Below are 17,888 nucleotides of genomic sequence, written 5' to 3'. Positions count from 1 at the left end.
TTTAGAGCATGCCTCCTCCCACTTTTCTATTGGGATTACCTCCTGTAGATCCTCTCTCCACGCCCCCAGCCGTCCTGCACAAGTTCCTGTACTTCCGTCTACGAGGCATTTGTAAATTTTGGATATTAAACCCGTCCCTAAACGATTCATGTTCATTAATGTTTCTATAGCAGACATTTCAGGGATGTTCAATGTTTGATTTTGCTGTGTTGTCATCAAGTTTCTTAACTGTAGGTATTTTAAAAAAAAAAAAAAAATGGTTGTGGGCTATGTTAAATTTATCAACCATTTCTGCAAATGTCATCATCACCTTCTGAGAGTTGTAAAGGTCTCCTATTTTTCCAGCCCCTTCGTAGCCCAAGATTTGAATCCCCATCTGATTTACCTGGAGGGAGGGAGTTATTTCCCCACATTGGGCTGAAGACAGACAGAGGGTGTTTCTTTCAAATATTTCCTAATTTGATGCCAAACTTCAATCATATTTTTCACAATAGGGTTTTTGTATCCTTTTTAAGGGTTTTTGTGTTTGCTGAGTACAGGTATATTGGGAGGGGCAGACTTAGCTGGCGTTTTTAAATCTACATTTATTAGACTAATCGGCCTAAAGTTCTCACATTTGTTATTCGGTTTGCCCGGTTTTGGCAACAAAGTAATTAGTGCTCCCCTTGAAGATGTTGGATGGATTCCATTATGGAAAGATTCCTTAAACATTTCTAATAATGCTGGCATCAGTCTATGTTTGAAGATTTTATAAACTTCAATGGGTATCCCATCTGGTCCAGGGGTTTTTCCTCCTTTGATTCTGTCAGTAGCCACAGATAGTTCCACTAAGGTTATATCTTTCTCCAGTTCTCCCTTAATTACCTCTGATATCTTGGGGATGTGGATGGTGACCAGGAAATGATTCATTTCAGATGCATTGAGACCTATTTCTGAGCTACAAAGCTTTTCATAATTTTTATTTGAAGTTTTCGTTCATTTCAAGCGGCTCAACAATATTTTCATTATTATGGTTTAGTAGTGAGGTAATAAGTCTTTCATTCTGGAGTTGTTTGATGCACCATGCCAGCACTCTGCCAGGCTTTTCTCCTTGATCGTAGAATGTCTGTTTAAGTGGTAGTAAGCTTGATAAAGCTCTTGTTGTAGATATTCCATCATATTGCGTTCTTAACAGAAGTAATGTTTGGTGAACATCTTGAGAACCAGACTGGTAGTATTCGTCTTCTTATTTCTTTATATCTGTGTCTAATGATTTTGTTTTTTTGTAGGTTTCCTTGGCTTTAAAACTAGTAATGTTAATTATTTGTCCCATAATAAAGGCCTTAAACGCTTCCACCTGATGCTTCCTGATTTCTATTGTGTTTGTTTCAAAATAGTATTTAATCTGTTTATCTAAGAAAGTGACAAAGCCAGTATCTGCCAACCATTTTGTTTTAAATCCCCATTTGAGAATATCACTACTAACTGAGTTCATCTCCATGTGTTGGGTGAGTTTCTTGAAGGAATATATTAGACTGTAATGTTTTAATCCTGTTCATAACTATTGTTTTTTGTAACCCTCTGCAGTTCCAGGATGTAATTCTTACCTTAAGATCAACAGACATATGGATAAACTGTTTTGAATTTTCCCAACACTTTCAGTAATTTCAGACCAAACACAGAACTAAATTATTTCCCTCAACCATCATTAATCCACCTGAATGTTTCCCGTCAGGTGCCCTCCCCCCTTCCTATGTGGGACGTCCAGAAAGCAAAGAGCTGGTCCGCACATAACGTGAGGATCAGTATAGCTATGCTGACGTAAAAAAACAAAACTACAACAAACAGAATAAACGGAGCTGCTCCGCTACTGTGTTACAGAGATTCCTGTTAAATCAACCCAGCAAACAGAAAAACCCATCCACATGTGCTTAATTAAACAGCGCATATTAAATCTGAGGATTGTTCTTTATCAATAGACCGAAGTTAGTGTAACAACGTAACTAACTTTCACTCTACCCTCCACTCCTGTGATATCAGAATAATGTTCCAGCAACAGTTTTAGGGAACATTTCTTACGGTGTCGTCTGATCATCGATATCTCAGTCTGGATTATTATCCCACTGGATCTTCTTCATGAAGCGTTCAGCTTCGTCTGAGCTGTTGAAGATATGTGAGCGCTCCTTGTAGGTAACGACAAGCCGGGCAGGAGGGATCATGTCGTACCGGAGCCCCAGTGAACGGAGTTGTCGCCTTGCCCCCTCAAACTCTTTTAGCTTCTTGTGCAAATCTGCTGCCATGTCTTGGTAGAATCTCACCGGCTGATTTTTGTAGAGGACTTGGTTTTTAGCCCGAGCCGCTCCCATCACCGCTTCCTTGTCTTTGTAGTTAGAAACTTCATTATGAGGGTCCTCGGTGTGGAGTCAGTTTTATGTTGTCTTCTTGGTCCAGGTCTGTGTGCCCTTTCCACCGTAATTTTTCCCCGGAGCGGCGCGAGCTCCAGTGCCTCCGGTATCCAGTCCTCCAGGAATCCACAGGTGTCTTCATCTTCCGCACCCTCAGGTAGATTGACAAGCCGTAGATTGGAGCGACGTGAACCAGCTTCCAGGTCCAGTACTTCCTCCTCTAGCTCTTTATTTTTGTCCTCTACACGTCTCACCTTCTTTTGGAGCACAGTTGTATCGTCTTGTGTTGTTGAGATTCTCGTCTCTGCCTGTGTAATTCTTTCCCAGCAGTCTGTAATGTCTCTCCTTACATTTTCAAACGCGGACATGATGCCATCAAATTTGGATGAGATTTCAGTCTTCACAGTGTTAATAGCTGCCAGTATGGTTGTCAAAGAGGCACCGGACTCTTCCCTGACAGTAGTAATGTCTCCCTCCGGTCGTTTCTCGGGGCTGATGCTAGCAGCGGGGCTAATGCTAACAGCGGGGCTAATGCTAACAGCGAGGCTAATGCTAGCAGCGGGGCTAATGCTAGCAGCAGGGCTAATGCTAGCAGCGGGGCTAGCGCAGGCGCCAGCTTCCATGGCCACGTTGTTAGCGGTGAGCTTGGCTTTGGCAGTCAGAGTTACTGAAAAGTTACTGAAGCTGATCTGTTGCGTCCGGCCGCGGTTTGTCTTCTTTTGTCTCGTTGATATTTTCTTAAACTCCGGTGTTGTCGTTGGGTTGACTAACGCATACATTTGAACTTTTAGAAAGGATTTGAAGGGTTCAGTAGCAGAGCAGTCTTACACGCGTCCACTCAGCAAGCCGCCATAACCGGAAGTCTCTATCGCATATTTTTGTTTTTTCTCTAGTTTTTTTGGAAGGAACCTGACGCTTATTGTTACTCGGGACACCTGCGGTGATTGGATTAAACGACATCAGCAGCCGCAGAGTTAAAGGAACTTAATATAATTTAAAAGACATTTAGAAGTGGGTGTAATGGATCAAATTTAAGTTATTTCGCTAAATGATGAATTATTCTGAATTTACGTGATATAAAAAATGAGACATTATTTCTGTTAATTAAATGCGGGACCCCATATATCCATGACAGACTTTTGGTGTGTTTTCTTATTGGTTTAGGTTTAAAGTGTGGCTCAGTCTTCCTGTATAATATTCATTACACTTAAAGGGTATCAGCTATCCTGAAAAGATTCACCTTGTGCCTAAGTAACTTCGTCCTGGAAAGGTGAAATGTTACAAGCTGAAGGTTCAGAATGAACAAGTTCATAAAACAGAAACTCCAAACAACTGAAACCAACAGGAAGCAGCTTCAAACAGTCAAATAGAAGAAGTGAAGGAGAGTTTTCATTAATATTAATAACAACATAAAGACGCAGTGACTTCAGCTCTGAGCTCTGACAGCTCCACCAGAGGCTCCATCTCTATAAACTCATGTTGTGCAGAGAAATTTATTTCTGATTCCACTGAAGATTCTCAAGTTTCAAAGAAAACAAACACGTCAGGATGAATTCAAACAAAGTCTCATTTTCTGGAGCATTGATGCTGTTTACTTTGAATATGTCACTATAATCATCACTAGACTCCACAGGTAAATACCGAACATTTATTAGTTCCAGTCTGATGTGGTGGAAATGATTTTAGTTCTGTTCTAAATGTCTGACAGACTTTAAGGTGGAAATGAAGAGTGTCAGAGTTTCAGAGTCAATCATCCAGTGGAGGATTTTTCTTCTTCAAAGAAGCTTTGAAATGTGGAGCTCAACATGGCTCTGCCACAGTCAATGGACTAAACCACAGAAGAAGAAACCAGACTTTACCATGAAGATCCTCAGTGTGGATCTGTAGAATATCAAGAATCAAGAATCAAGAATCTTTATTGTCATTATGCAAGGCACAACGAAATTCTGTTCAGCAGCTCTTGGTATAAATGTACAGACCTGAGATATATAAATAATATAAATATAGAATAGGAAATATAAAATAGAATAACAAGTTAAAAATAAAAAATAGAATTTAAGAATAAAATAAGATGAGATGAGAGGTAGTAGTGCAATCAAGGATATTTAAAGTGACCAGTATGAATATTGCATGTATAGCAGCATGTTTAGACAAGGTGCAGTGCAGTATCAGAGTCTATCTGGCATCTGCAGGGGTTTAATGCTCAGTCTCTGGATGGGGGGGGGTATGTGAGGAGATGGGGTGATGGATTTCACAGCTCTGGGGAAGAAGCTGTGTCTCAGTCTGTTTGTGTTGGTCTTTATATTCCTGAACCTCTTCCTGGAGGGAAGAGGCACAAACAGTTCTTGGCCTGGGTGGGTGGGGTCTGCAGCTATATGGCCAGCCCTCCTTTGGACCCGGCTGTCATATATTGAGTCCAGGTGTGGGAGAGGACTCCAAACAATCCCCTGTGCGGTTTTCACCACCCGGGCCAAGTCCTTCCTGTCCTGTACAGTGCAGCTCCCATACCACACTGTTGCACTCAGACAGAGGATGCTCTCTATTGTGGCTCTGTAGAAGTTTGTCAGAAGCTGAGAGGAGAGTCCAGTCCTTTTCAGCTTCCTGAGGAAGAAGAGCCTTTGTTGGGCCTTCTTCACCAGGTGAGATGTATGCGTGGACCAAGTGAGGTCAGATGTGATGTGGATGCCAAGGAACTTGATGTTGTCCACCCGCTCCACCTCCTCCCCATGAATGAGGAGAGGGGTGTGTTCCTTCCTCCTGGATCTCCTGAAGTCCACGATGACCTCCTTGGTCTTGCTGGTGTTCAGTACAAGGTTGTTGTCTGAACACCATCCTGTCAGGTGCTGGATCTCCTCTCTGTAGTGAGTCTCGTCGTTGTCCGATATGAGCACACTACGGTGGTGTCATCTGCAAACTTCACAACCATGTTTGTGGGGTGAACGGCAGTGCAGTCATGTGTGAAGAGGGTGAAGAGGGCCGGGCTGAGCACACATCCCTGCGGTGTCCCTGTGCTCAGGACCAGTGTAGATGATGTACGGTCCCCAATTCTCACCACTTGTGGCCTGTGGGTGAGAAAGTCTCTAATCCATGAGCACAGAGAGGCAGACAGTCCAAGGTTGTGGAGTTTCAGCGTCAGCTTGTCTGGGATCACAGTGTTGAAAGCTGAGCTGAAATCCACAAATAACATCCTGACGTAGGTGTTAGGATGCTCCAGGTGAGTCAGGGCCGTGTGCAGTGCTAATGAGACTGCGTCCTCTGTCGATCGGTTCTCCCTGTAGGCGAACTGATGTCTGTCCAGAGTAGCAGGGATAACGTCCTTGATGTGACTTAAGACCATCCTCTCAAAGCACTTCATGATTACCGGTGTTAAAGCAACAGGACGGTAATCGTTGAGGCAGGTGACAGCGGATCTTTTTGGCACCGGCACAATGATGGAGGACTTGAGGCAGACAGGAACTGAAGCGAGCTGCGGGGACAGGTTGAAAATGTCCAGGAAGACTCCAGCCAGCTGATGGGCACACAGCTTCAGGACCCGACCTGACACCTTATCTGGTCCTGCAGCTTTGCTGATGTTGATCCTCCTCAGCGTGGCGCTGACCTGGTGTTGCTGCAGGACGAGGGGCTGGGGCTGCTCCTCTGGCTGTGGAGGTTGGACAGTCTCTCTGCTGCCAGGTGTGTCGAAGCGTGCAAAGAAACTGTTTAAAGTGTCAGGCAGAAGGGGGTCGTGGTTGAACTGCTGGTTGCTGTTCCTGTAGTCTGTTATGGTTCTGATGCCTCTCCACATTTCACACGGGTTGTTGTCGGTGAAGTGCTCCTCGATGCGCTGTTTGTATCTGTGTTTGGCCTGCTGGATGCCCTTCTTCAGCTCCCTCCGGGCCCTGCTATAGGCCCGCCTGTCACCTGACCTGTAGGCTGCGTCTCTAGCTTTGAGTAGAGACCGCACTGTGCTGTCACACCATGGTTTCTGGTTGGGAAACACCTTGATGGACTTTGTGGGTAGGACAGCATCAGTGCAGAACTGCACATAGTCCAGGACGGATGATGTGTAGGCCTCCAGGTCTGAGCCATCTTTGAACACTTCCCAGTCAGTGAGTTCAAAACAGTCCTGTAGTGCTGAAGAAGCCTCCTCAGTCCATACCTAAACTGTTTTGGTGGTTGGTTTTGTCCTGTGGATCAGAGGTTTGTATGCTGGTATCAGCTGCACGCAGATGTGGTCAGATGAGCCCAGGTGAGGAGCTGCTGCAGCCTTGTAAGCTCCTGAGATGTTGCAGTAAACTTGATCCAGTGTGTTTATTGTCTCTGGTTGGAAAGTGTATGGACTTGTAGAATTTTGGAAGCACTGCTTTGAGATTCACATGATTGAAGTCTCCAGCCACAATCACAGCTGCCTCTGGGTTGGAGTTCATCTGCCTGCTGATCAGACAGTACAGCTCCTCTAGCGCTAGCTTAGCGTTAGCCCGCGGTGGAATGTAAACAGCTATGATCAGGATGGAGCAGAACTCTCTCACCGTCTTGAATGGCCTGCATTTCACAGCCAGGTATCCCAGATCAGGTGTGCAGTGCGTTCCGATGACGTGAGTGGCTGTACACCAGGAGTTGTGTACGTAGAGCGCGAGTCCTCCACCTCTGGATTTAGTAGAGGCTGCAGTCCGGTCTGCTCGGAACAAAGAGCGTCCCGCCAGCTCCACCGCGGCGTCGGGTGTGTTGTTGTCCAGCCAGGTTTCCGTGATGACGGCCACACAGCTGTCCATCCTCCGCGAGACGATCCTCAGCCGAATCTGGTCCATTTTGTTGGCCAGTGATCGGACATTGGCGAGGAGAAAACTGGGAAGAGCCGGCCGGTGCGGGTTAGCATGTAGCCCTAACCCTAGCACGCACGCCGCTCCTCTTGCCCCGCTTTTGTTTACGGTTTCTCCTCCGTCTCCTAGGCCACAGAGGGGGGACGACGAGAGCCGTGGTGGTTCGCTGGATCTCTGGTGGAATGAAGTCCAGCTTGGGATTTGTATAAAGTTGGCAGTTCCTTCCAATATGCAATAACTCAGTCCTGCCGAACTAAATTAATGCCTCCAGTGACTGGAGCAACAGTGAAAAAACACACAAAAGCACGAATAAAACAAACCGAAGCCGAGAGCCCTGAGCCGCTGCGTACGTACGCGCCGCCATCTTGAATATCAGCCTGATGTCACCACAACTTTACCATCATATTCATCTCAGCACACAAAGAAAACATGGAGTCTGACCTCAGAGTCTCCAGTTTATAGTCTGGACTCTCCACAAGATCAAGAAGATGCTTCACTCCTGAATCCTTCAGGATGTTTCCTCTCAGGTCCAGATGTTGCAGATGGGAGGGGTTGGACTTCAGAGCTGAGACCAAATAATCACAGCTGGTCTCTGTCAACCAGCAGCTCTCCAAACTGAATAAAGAATAAAAGATGAAGATAAAATCATGAATGATTCAGTCTCTGTCAGGCTAACACTGAGGTGCTGCTGATGCTTTTATCTCCTGTCGTCTGAATTATTATAATGCTCTGCTCTCTGATCTTTCCAAAACCACAATTTCCAACTTATAGTTGTTACAAAACTCAGCCTCTCGTGTGCTGACGAGAACCAGAGGGTGGGAGCGCATTACACAAGTTTTAATATCGCTGCTTTGGCTCCCCGTGTGTTTCAGGATCGACTTAAATGTTCTTTTAGTAGTTTTTAAATGTCTTAATGGTCTTGGGCCTTTTTATCTGTCTGACTTACTTTTACCGTATCAACCCTCATGAACCCTGAGGTCCTCCAGCACCGGCCTTTTAACCAACCACAAGTTAGATCTAAAACACACGGGGAGGCAGAATTTAGTTATTGGCCCTCGACTGTGGAACAGCTGGAGAACCTCAGGGCCACAGAGAATCTGTATGTGTACATATGTGGTGGTGGTTTCTTGATGATTTATAGGTATGTCTGTGTGAAGCACTTTGGGCTGCTGTTTTTGGTACGAAAAGTGCAATATGAATAAAGTTTGATTTGATTTAGATGTGTTTAGGTTTTAAATGTTAAGCTCAACATTACTGTGTCCTAACAGCCTTTAAGCTTCATTGACTTTAACATTTTCTGCAGTTTCTGCTACAAACACTGGTCTTGAACTAAAGGACATTTACAGATTCATGGAGGAAAGTTGTGGATGATGATGAATTAGATTCAGTTGGTGATTAAACATATCAGATCTACAACAGTAACAGACAGTGAACTCACTCCAGCTTCTCCAGTCTACAGTCTGGACTCTCCAGAAAACCACACAGCTGCTTCACTCCTGAATCCTTCAGGTTGTTTTGAGTCAGCTCCAGATGTTTCAGATGGGAGGGGTTGGACTTCAGAGCTGGTCCCAGAGAATCACAGCTGATCTCTGACAACCTGCAGCCATTCAATCTGAATAAAGAATAAAAGATGTAGATTAATTCTCCTCTCCATGTCTGAGTGACTTTGTCCTTGTGTTATTGTGGATCTCCATCATGTCTTCTACAGACAGTAATATGTGACAGTGTGAGGTGTGTGAGCTCCTTCCAGCAGCTGTGGTTCAGAGAGAATGGACTGATACATGGATCACAGCAGGTTTGACTCCAAATGAAATGTGAGTGAATGATGATGAAACAGCAGGAAGCTCAGACACTAGACACACCTCAAACACCTGCATCTGAACACATGATCTCATCTGTGTGTGTTGAGCAGGAATGAAGCATCAACATTATACATTATACAAAAGTATTAGGTCAGATTTTAGTCAATCTCAATCTGCTTTTATTGCAGCTGAATCTATGTTTTTATGTGAGGAAACACTGGATAGTTTTGTCCTGGTTGATGCTAAGGTGCTGGAGAAAGTTATCTCTCAGTTAAAAGCAGCAACCTGCCTTTTAGATACTATTCCTGCACCATTTTTAAATCCGTTTTAGCTGAGGATGTTTTGAATATTTGAACTTCTTCTCTTCAGACAGGAGTTTTCCCAAGTGCTTTTAAGACAGCCTTGGTCAGGCCTCTTCTGAAGAGGAATCATTTAGACACTGTGATGCTCAATAATTACAGGCCAGTGTCTAATCTGACATTTTTAAGTCACATTTTACAGAAAGTGTTTTTTAAGCAGTTGAATGATTTTATGAAAACTCACAGTTTGTATGAAACTTTCCACTTTGGGTTTTTGGACAAATCACAGAACTGAGACTTTTCTGATGAAGGTTTTAAATGAACATGGACAAGGAGAAACTCTCTGTCCTGGTTCTATTGGATTTGAGTGCAGCATTTGACACAGTAGATGACAATATTCTTTTAAGCAGACTGCACAACATGATGAGTCTCTCATGGAACTGGTTTAAATCCTTCCTCACTGGCAGACAATGTTATGAGTCTATAGATGAACACTCCTCTTGTGAGAAATCCAAAGTGGATGGTGGTGTCCCCCAAGGCTCAATCTGAGGTCCAACTCTTTTTAATTTGTACATGCTGCCACTTGGTGGAGTCATCAGGAGATGATACACAGCTGTATATGTCCGTGTCTCCTGATGACCCAGGACTGATTGATGTCCTTTTAAATGTATTTTAGATATTAAGACGTGGATGGCAGAGAAGTTCCTACAGCTCAACCAGGACAGAAGTCAGGTTTTAGTTATCGGTCCTGAGGCTCAGAGAGACAAAGTTTTACCTAAATTACAGACAATGTCTATGTTTCCCTGAGAAGAGGTAAAAACCTGGGTGTTATTATTGACTCTGAGCTTGGTTTTATCCCTCACATTAAAAACAAAGTAAAAAGTGGATTTTAGCAGCTCAAGAACACAGCCAGAGTCCACCCGTTTCTGTCTGGATCAAACACAGAGATGCTGATGCTTTTATCTCCAGTCGTATTGACTATTGTAATGCTCTCCTTTCTGGTCTCCCCAAAAAACCATAAATCCTTTACAACTACCTGAAAACTCAGCAGCACGTGTGCTGACGAAGACCAGAAAGAGAGAGAGCATATTACACCAGTTTTAAGATGCTGCATTGGCTCCTGGTGCGTTTCAGGATCCATTTTAAGGTTCTTTTATTGGTTTCTAAATGTCTGAATGGTCTTGGTCCCTCATATTTATCAGCCTTGCAGCCCTGAGCTCCTCTGGTAGCGGCCTTTTAGTGGTTCCTAGAGTCAAGACAAAGAAGTATGGAGAGGCATCTTTTCAGTTTCATGGCCCACGTCTATGGACCAGCCTGCTGGAGGACCTCAGGGCTGCAGAGGGTTGAACGTTGTGTTGGACAGTCCTCTGTGATGTTGTTTCCTCACTGGTCCATCTGTGCTCAGCCATGTTACTCATTTTATCTGTGCCCTTTCTATCCCTGAGCTCCTTTGTGTGTGTGTGTGTGTGTGTGTGTGTGTGTGTGTGTGTTTGTGTGTGTGGGAAGGGGGAGGGTTCTTCAGGCTTGTTTTATATTTGTTTGTTCTATGTGTGAAGAACCTTGGGTTGTAATTCATTTGTATAAACGGTTCTATATAAATAAAGTTGGTTTGATTTGATTTATACACTTATTGAAATGAGTTTGTCTTCAGTCTGAGGAACAATAAAGTTGTGGATGAAGATGAATTAGATTCAGTTGGTGATTAAACATATCAGATCTACAACAGTAACAGACAGTGAACTGACCTCAGAGTCTCCAGTCTACAGTCTGGACTCTCCAGAAAACCACACAGCTGCTTCACTCCTGAATCCTTCAGATCGTTGTAACTCAGCTCCAGATGTTTCAGATGGGAGGGGTTGGACTTCAGAGATTGTCCCAGAGAATCACAGCTGATCTCTAACAAACTGCAGCTGTTCAATCTGAATAAAGAATAAAAGATGTAGATTAAATCCTGAATAATTCCATCAGATGTATTCAGGTTTTAAATGTGCAGCTCAACATTACTGTGTCCTAACAGCCTTTAAGCTTCTGTCAGAATCTGTTTCATTTGCATTAATTTCCTGTTTCTCTTTGTAGTGTGTATTGCTGTTAGTGTTGCTTCCTGTTGTTTCCTCCTCTGTGATTCATGTCTCCACTCTAATGTGTTTCCCCTGTGTCTTGTTACCCAGTGTATTTAAACCCTGCCTCATCCCCCTTGTCCTTGTAACTTTGTGTTTAAACCCTCTTGTGTTTTCTTTTGTTGTTTTGTTGTTTGCTACTTGTGTATTGTGCAGTGATGGAAAAACTGAAGCTTTGTGAAACACTGAATCAATCTGAAGCAATTGTGTTGAAGTGGTTCAGTGTTGTCAAGCGATTTATATGATTTAATGTGGCGACATCTGCTGGATAAAAGTAGACATAGCATTCACAGGAAACGAGGCAAAGGGTGGTGAAACGGTGAGGCACTGTTTAACAATGAAGGATCTATAGTATGTGCATTTTGAAATGCTTGATTTATATTCTTTCAATAAAATAATGATGTGCTTGTGTGGTTGTGCCTTCATATAATACTGTATGTTTTACATATATGCTTTTGGGTGATTGGTAGAAATACAAATTACAAAATAAGAAAAGTGAAATGTTTTTCCAACTACGGACTGTGGTGACAATGGTTGTGTAAAATGCTTGTTTCTCTGTATGTGTGCTTAGTATGTATGTATGTAAGTCAATACATGTATAATGTGTGAATCCCTATGTGCCAATGTAAGTACACAAGCTAATCTAATGTTGTACTACTCCCACCTGAAACCTCACTCTGCTTGGTTGTAAATGGATGACGTATGCAAAACTCTCCTCTCAAAACCTTGTGACATTTTGATGAATTGTGGCTATTTATATGCATTGAGATAGAAAACCCAGCCCTGAATTCCAAACTGTAGTGACACATGGCCGATACGCGTGTGACCTAGTGAAGCTTCATTTGAGGAGTCACATGATTTTTCACTGTATGAAGTGAAGCATCAAAGCCTCTTGTGTCGATACTTCTGCTTTGAAAGCTCGACACTGTGTTGAGCGTCTGCTTGGAGTGTAACATCTCTACTATTGTATATGACCTCTTCTGCTATTTTCCTCCTTTTGGATTTTGACCTTGGCCTACTTTTGGATTAAAGTTCTTGTTTTGTGGACGATTCTTCTGCCTGGTTTTTCCAGTTGCACTTGGGTCCCAGCCCCCAGCCCCTTCACAGCTTCATTGACTTTTTCTACAGTTTCTGCTACAAACACTGGTCTTGAACTAAAGGACATTTACAGACTTTTGGAGGAAAGTTGTGGATGAAGATGAATTAGATTCAGTTGTTGATTAAACATATCAGATCTAAAACAGTAACAGACAGTGAACTCACTCCAGCATCTCCAGTCTACAGTCTGGACTCTCCAGAAAACCACACAGCTGCTTCACTCCTGAATCCTTCAGGTTGTTGTTAGTCAGATCCAGATGTTTCAGATGGGAGGGGTTGGACTTCAGAGCTGAGACCAGAGAATCACAGCTGATCTCTGACAAACTGCAGCTGTTCAATCTGAATAAAGAATAAAAGATGTAGATTAAATCTCCTCTCCATGTCTGAGTGACTTTGTCCTTGTGTTATTGTGGATCTCCATCATGTCTTCTACAGACAGTAATATGTGACAGTGTGAGGTGTGTGAGCTCCTTCCAGCAGCTGTTGTTCAGAGAGAATGGACTGATACATGGATCACAGCAGGTTTGACTCCAAATGAAATGTGAGTGAATGATGATGAAACAGCAGGAAGCTCAGACACTAAACACACCTCAAACACCTGCATCTGAACACATGATCTCATCTGTGTGTGTTGAGCAGGAATGAAGCATCAACATTATACATTATACAAAAGTATTAGGTCAGCTTTTAGTCAATCTCAATCTGCTTTTATTGCAGCTGAATCTATGTTTTTATGTGAGGAAACACTGGATAGTTTTGTCCTGGTTGATGCTAAGGTGCTGGAGAAAGTTATCTCTCAGTTAAAAGCAGCAACCTGCCTTTTAGATACTATTCCTGCACCATTTTTAAATCCGTTTTAGCTGAGGATGTTTTGAATATTTGAACTTCTTCTCTTCAGACAGGAGTTTTCCCAAGTGCTTTTAAGACAGCCTTGGTCAGGCCTCTTCTGAAGAGGAATCATTTAGACACTGTGATGCTCAATAATTACAGGCCAGTGTCTAATCTGACATTTTTAAGACACATTTTACAGAAAGTGGTTTTTAAGCAGTTGAATGATTTTATGAAAACTCATAGTTTGTATGAAACTTTTCACTTTGGGTTTTTGGACAAATCACAGAAGTGAGACTTTCCTGATGAAGGTTTTAAATGAACATGGACAAGGAGAAACTCTCTGTCCTGGTTCTATTGGATTTGAGTGCAGCATTTGACACAGTAGATGACAATATTCTTTTAAGCAGACTGCACAACATGATGAGTCTCTCATGTAACTGGTTTAAATCCTTCCTCACTGGCAGACAATGTTATGAGTCTATAGATGAACACTCCTCTTGTGAGAAATCCAAACTGGATGGTGGTGTCCCCCAAGGCTCAATCTGAGGTCCAACTCTTTTTAATTTGTACATGCTGCTACTTGGTGGAGTCATCAGGAGATGATACACAGCTGTATATGTCCGTGTCTCCTGATGACCCAGGACTGATTGATGTCCTTTTAAATGTATTTTAGAAATTAAGACGTGGATGGCAGAGAAGTTCCTACAGCTCAACCAGGACAGAAGTCAGGTTTTAGTTATCGGTCCTGAGGCTCAGAGAGACAAAGTTTTACCTAAATTACAGACAATGTCTATGTTTCCCTGAGAAGAGGTAAAAACCTGGGTGTTATTATTGACTCTGAGCTTGGTTTTATCCCTCACATTAAAAACATAGTAAAAAGTGGATTTTAGCAGCTCAAGAACACAGCCAGAGTCCACCCGTTACTCTCTGGATCAAACACAGAGATGCTGATGTTTTTATCTCCAGTCGTATTGACTATTGTAATGCTCTCCTTTCTGGTCTCCCCAAAAAACCATAAATCCTTTACAACTACTTGAAAACTCAGCAGCACGTGTGCTGACGAAGACCAGAAAGAGAGAGAGAGCATATTACACCAGTTTTAAGATGCTGCTTTGGCTCCTGGTGCGTTTCAGGATCCATTTTAAGGTTCTTTTATTGGTTTCTAAATGTCTGAATGGTCTTGGTCCCTCATATTTATCAGCCTTGCAGCCCTGAGCTCCTCTGGTAGCGGCCTTTTAGTGGTTCCTAGAGTCAAGACAAAGAAGTATGGAGAGGCATCTTTTCAGTTTCATGGCCCACGTCTATGGACCAGCCTGCTGGAGGACCTCAGGGCTGCAGAGGGTTGAACGTTGTGTTGGACGGTCCTCTGTGATGGTGTTTCCTCACTGGTCCATCTGTGCTCAGCCATGTTACTCATTTTATCTGTGCTCTTTCTATCCATGACCTCCTTTGTGTGTGTGTGTGTGTGTGTGTGTGTGTGTGTGTTTGTGTGTGTGGGAAGGGGGAGGGTTCTTCAGGCTTGTTTCACAATTGTTTGTTCTACGTGTGAAGAACCTTGGTTTGTAATTCATTTGTATGAAAGGTCCCATATAAATAAAGTTGGTTTGATTTGATTTATACAGTTATTGAAATGAGTTTGTCTTCAGTCTGAGGAACAATAAAGTTGTGGATGAAGATGAATTAGATTCAGTTGGTGATTAAACATATCAGATCTACAACAGTAACAGACAGTGAACTGACCTCAGAGTCTCCAGTCTACAGTCTGGACTCTCCAGAAAACCACACAGCTGCTTCACTCCTGAATCCTTCAGGTTGTTGTTGTCACCCAGGTCCAGATGTTTCAGATGGGAGGGGTTGGACTTCAGAGCTGAGACCAGAGAATCACAGCTGATCTCTGTCTGGTCATCCAGTCTGAATAAAGAATAAAAGATGTGAGTTAAAACAGTTCCTGCTTAGAATCACTGAGTCTCATCATGTGTTCAGAGCTTGTGACAGCGTCACAGGGAAAAAATGAATGGAAAGTAGCTCGTAAGGCAGTAAAATTAAAGATATGGTAAAACAGCAGGTTCTCTTAACATATGAGGATGACATTTTCCCTGTATATGGAGGGGTATGGTATGGGTGGTCTTTCTATTTGTGGAGAAGCGGGAGACCAGGAAAAGAACCATAGATGAAGTGTGGACCTGTAACAGAGGACCTGAAAGAAGCAGCTCACCGAGTTAGCCGGGAAAAGTAAATACAGAGCCTTCAAGAAAGACACTGGTGAGCGGAGTACTGGGATAATACTGTGGATGGTTCCGGCGGGTCTCTACCCCCCAACCCGACCGACGCTTGGCGTGCAGAGAGAGGAGCAGACGGGAGAGCCTTTCCCTGAGGGGTTTATCGCTCCGTCTAGATCCGGGTGAGATCTAAGCCTTTTGTAACTTTTTGTGCTGGTTTACCAGTTAGCGATCGATCGCACATTTTTTTTAACCAACATTCTTTTATTGTTTTCCACAACACAACAAAGAAAACAATACATTACAATATAACTACATGTCTTGAACAAACATGCCTAACCACCCCCCCACCCTATCAGCTTACTCCAAAACTAGGTTGGGAATCAGGTCTATGAGTTAGACCATTCTAGTTGATTGTATAGGAAAAAGAAGAACATAAAACAAAGACACTTCTGCAATCTTAGGTACTGCAAAGTGCCTTACATGTCCCCAGGCTCTTCCATCATATGTGACAAATCTGCTCTGGATACGTAGCCGATGAAGGGGTCCCAGATCTGCTGGAAATGATGTAGCTGATGTTTTATGGTAAATGTAATTTTCTCTAAGGGGAGAGTTGTAGATAGCTCAGATAACCACCTGCTTACACTTGGACTTCTGATGTTTTTCCATGAGAGGGCGATTACTCTCTTCACCATTAACACACTTAGGTCTACAAACATTCGTTGATGTTTTTTAATCTTCAAATTATTTGGATACAGACATAATATGAACAGCTGTGGGACTAAGGGTATTTGAATCTGTAAAATGTTTTCAATACATTCTTTTATTTCTTGCCAGAAGTTTTGTATTTCTGTACATTGCCAAATACAGTGGAAAAATGGACCCTTTTCCTTCTCACATTTAATACAAATATCAGGTACGGCGCTGTTAAATCTGTTAAGTTTTTCTGGAGTGATATACGTTCACATCAACCAGTTGTATTGTTGTAATTTCAGGCGAGTGTTAGTGGTTCTCCATTGTGCTTTAGAGCATGCCTCCTCCCACTTTTCTATTGGGAATACCTCCTGTAGATCCTCTCTCCACGCCCCCAGCCATCCTGCACAAGTTCCTGTACTTCTGTCTAGTAGGCATTTGTAAATTTTGGATATTAAACCCGTCCCTAAACGATTCATGTTCATTAATGTTTCTATAGCAGACATTTCAGGGATGTTCAATGTTTGATTTTGCTGTGTTGTCATCAAGTTTCTTAACTGTAGGTATTTAAAAAAAAAAAAAATGGTTGTGGGCTATGTTAAATTTATCAACCATTTCTGCAAATGTCATCATCACCTTCTGAGAGTTGTAAAGGTCTCCTATTTTTCCAGCCCCTTCGTAGCCCAAGATTTGAATCCCCATCTGATTTACCTGGAGGGAGGGAGTTATTTCCCCACATTGGGCTGAAGACAGACAGAGGGTGTTTCTTTCAAATATTTCCTAATTTGATGCCAAACTTCAATCATATTTTTCACAATAGGGTTTTTGTATCCTTTTTAAGGGTTTTTGTGTTTGCTGAGTACAGGTATATTGGGAGGGGCAGACTTAGCTGGCGTTTTTAAATCTACATTTATTAGACTAATCGGCCTAAAGTTCTCACATTTGTTATTCGGTTTGCCCGGTTTTGGCAACAAAGTAATTAGTGCTCCCCTTGAAGATGTTGGATGGATTCCATTATGGAAAGATTCCTTAAACATTTCTAATAATGCTGGCATCAGTCCATGTTTGAAGATTTTATAAACTTCAATGGGTATCCCATCTGGCCCAGGGGTTTTTCCTCCTTTGATTCTGTCAGTAGCCACAGATAGTTCCACTAAGGTTATATCTTTCTCTAGTTCTCCCTTAATTACCTCTGATATCTTGGGGATGTGGATGGTGTCCAGGAAATGATTCATTTCAGATGCATTGAGACCTATTTCTGAGCTACAAAGCTTTTCATAATTTTTATTTGAAGTTTTCGTTTATTTCAAGCGGCTCAACAATATTTTCATTATTATGGTTTAGTAGTGAGGTAATAAGTCTTTCATTGTGGAGTTGTTTGATGCACCATGCCAGCACTCTGCCAGGCTTTTCTCCTTGATCGTAGAATGTCTGTTTAAGTGGTAGTAAGCTTGATAAAGCTCTTGTTGTAGATATTCCATCATATTGCGTTCTTAACAGAAGTAATGTTTGGTGAACATCTTGAGAACCAGACTGGTAGTATTCGTCTTCTTATTTCTTTATATCTGTGTCTAATGATTTTGTTTTTTTGTAGGTTTCCTTGGCTTTAAAACTAGTAATGTTAATTATTTGTCCCATAATAAAGG

The 17,888-nt window shown here is 42.6% G+C and overlaps 2 protein-coding genes across 3 annotated transcripts in view; both read right to left on the bottom strand.

Moving 5' to 3' along the window:
- Positions 1-17,888, bottom strand: part of LOC124995607 (NACHT, LRR and PYD domains-containing protein 12-like) — a 1,019,357-nt gene that overhangs the window by 892,140 nt on the left and 109,329 nt on the right. The gene's annotated exons all lie outside the window — the stretch shown is intronic.
- LOC124995614 (NLR family CARD domain-containing protein 3-like) overlaps positions 6,682-17,888 on the bottom strand; it is a 28,349-nt gene continuing 17,142 nt past the window's right edge. The window contains exons 5-6 of one of the 2 annotated variants that reach the window (XM_047568119.1): positions 12,665-12,838; positions 6,682-7,798 (exon numbers count right to left, since the gene is read on the bottom strand). In XM_047568119.1, the coding sequence (XP_047424075.1) occupies positions 7,567-7,798; positions 12,665-12,838 (406 nt within the window). In that variant the 3' untranslated portion in view covers positions 6,682-7,566. Of the gene's footprint in view, positions 7,799-8,621; positions 8,683-12,664; positions 12,839-17,888 lie in introns of those variants that run through there. The other variant, XR_007110733.1, reaches the window with a different exon arrangement.

This window comes from Mugil cephalus, chromosome 18 (genome assembly GCF_022458985.1).
Source record: "Mugil cephalus isolate CIBA_MC_2020 chromosome 18, CIBA_Mcephalus_1.1, whole genome shotgun sequence".
NCBI lineage: Eukaryota > Metazoa > Chordata > Actinopteri > Mugiliformes > Mugilidae > Mugil > Mugil cephalus.
The sequence above is the reverse complement of the archived record's forward strand: the minus strand, read 5'-3'. Positions and strand labels throughout refer to the sequence as shown.